Source organism: Myotis davidii, unplaced genomic scaffold, assembly GCF_000327345.1.
Source record: "Myotis davidii unplaced genomic scaffold, ASM32734v1 scaffold1055, whole genome shotgun sequence".
Taxonomy (NCBI): Eukaryota; Metazoa; Chordata; class Mammalia; order Chiroptera; family Vespertilionidae; genus Myotis; species Myotis davidii.
Window position 1 is genome coordinate 1015007 of NW_006286477.1, and position 2041 is coordinate 1017047.

The 2041-nt window shown below is 56.6% G+C and overlaps 1 protein-coding gene across 1 annotated transcript in view; it reads left to right on the forward strand.

Moving 5' to 3' along the window:
• The window catches only part of HTRA1 (HtrA serine peptidase 1), a 71215-nt gene extending 70122 nt beyond the window's left edge, over positions 1–1093 (forward strand). The window contains exons 8-9 of the mRNA XM_015560162.1: positions 563–628; positions 931–1093. Coding sequence (XP_015415648.1) covers positions 563–628; positions 931–1093 — 229 coding nt within the window. The remainder of the gene's footprint in view (positions 1–562; positions 629–930) is intronic.
• Positions 1094–2041: the final 948 nt, after the last annotated feature.

A 2041-nucleotide genomic window follows, 5' to 3' on the forward strand; every position in this document is an offset into this window, starting at 1 on the left:
GCCGGCCCAGGTTCCAGGCTCCTGTGATGTGTGACAGGTGAGGCAGACGCGGAGTCAGGTGGCTTGTGCAGTTGGGCAGGTAGGCTCCACTGTGGCCGCAGGGCGGTCAGTGGGTAGGACTGCCCAGGGCCCTGGGGAGCAGGCTGGGGGACCCCACTCCGCCATTTGGGTGGTGTGCTTGACAGGCAGGCTGGAGCTGAGGGCCCCCTCCTTCCCCACAGCATCTCCCCCTCCACGTGGCGTCTCCCCTCCACGTGGCGTATCGCCCTCTGCCCCCCTCAGTCCGCAGGCCAACGCTCTATCCACTGAGCCAAACCGGTTTCGGCAAACATTTTCTATCTTAACTTTTGGATTAGATGATTTTTTTAACACTTCAAAGTAGCTGAATATAATTGCACTATTCAAACTTAAAAGTTCTGGCTAGAAAATATATTAAATTCTACCATAGAGATCCTTCCATGATCCTACTGAACATGCATTCTAATCATAAGAAAACTCAGTCTTCCTTGCATTCCAATGAAAAACGGAGCCCGGGCGGCTGCTGTATCAGGACCTTTAGAAGCGACGGCCTCAGTGTCCTGCCTGCCAAGGACCACAGAGAGCGAGGGCGGGGAGCCCTGCGAATGCAGTGGCGTCACAAGAAGAGCCGTTCAGATTCTTTTCTTAAACGTATTTCTTTAATGATGTCAGAGAGGAAGGGAGAGGGAGGGACAAACATCAATGAGAGAACCCTGGACCAGCTGCCTCCTGCTCGCCCTGCCCTGGGGGTCGAGCTCAAACCCGGGCTGTGCCCTGACCGGGAGCAAACCGTGACCTCCTGGCTCCTGGGTCGAGGAGCCCCGGCCGGCAGCACCTTGGGCTCTAAGGCTGACGCTTTGGCCGACGCTTCTGGAATGAGGCCGTGGTGATGGGTGTTTCTCCGGCCCACAGAACCTGCATCACGGGGGAGGAGCCCCGATGGGCCCGGGCTCTGGGTGGTGATGACGTGTCGGGGGCGTCGTGTGACGAGTGCGCGCTGCTGGGTGCTGATGGGAGGCTGCGTGGAGGGCCTGGGGTGCCTGGGAATTCTGCTTTCCGCTCAGATTTGCTGTGAACCTAAAACTGCACCCAAAACAAAGTCTATTAATTAACATTAAAAAAAAACCCCAAAAACTTCTGAACAAAGGAGACTCTCAAACACCCCGAGAGCCCAAGGCAGCACCTGTCGGCCCAGGAAAGGACTCTGGGGGGCTGCTCCCTCACTGGCCTCCTCTGCTGCTCTGGCCCGGCCTGCGGACCGGGGGCAGGTGTCCTGGGAGCAGGGAGCGGGGAGCGGGATCTAGAGAAGGACTTCCCAAGGGAGAGACGCCCCGTGGGCCCCGGCGTGCAGAGTCACCCCCCTCCCGCCCCCAACGAAAACAGCAACCCAGGCACAGCTGCTGGGAGGGTGGCAGCCGCCCCTTGAGGCTCCGTGTGGCTCCGCCCTGCTTCCTGCGACCCGCCCGCTGCTTCCTGAGCCGCCCCTCCAACAGACAGAAACACGTTCTCATGGAAGGAAATGTTCTTTTTAAATACATTTTTATTGATTTCAGAGAGTTGGGGGGAGAGACAGAGAGACATCAATGAGAGAGAATCACTGATCGGCTGCCTCCTGCAGGCCCCACACTGGGGATCGAGCCCGCAACCCGGGCTGTGCCCTGACCAGGAATTGAACCCTGACCTCCTGGTTCATGGGTCCTCGCTCAACCACTGAGCCACATGGGCCGGGCGGGAAATCTGTTCCTGAGTCACAGATTTTTCATGGCCCGAAGGATACCAAAATTTGGAAAACTACAATTTAAAAAGACTGGCTTAATAAACCAAAGCCTTAGTCTATAAAAGGTGTTAAAATGGAAAGTTCTTATTGCAAAAGAGTTTTACACAGAGAGCTAACTGGTAACACTTGAAAGAATATTGTCGAGAGAAAACCCGCCCACCCGCGCAGCTCACGCTGCAGCCACCGCGCTACCAGGACAGGCCACCGGGCTCGCGTTCTCCCCGCATTCCGTTTCCTTGTGACTAA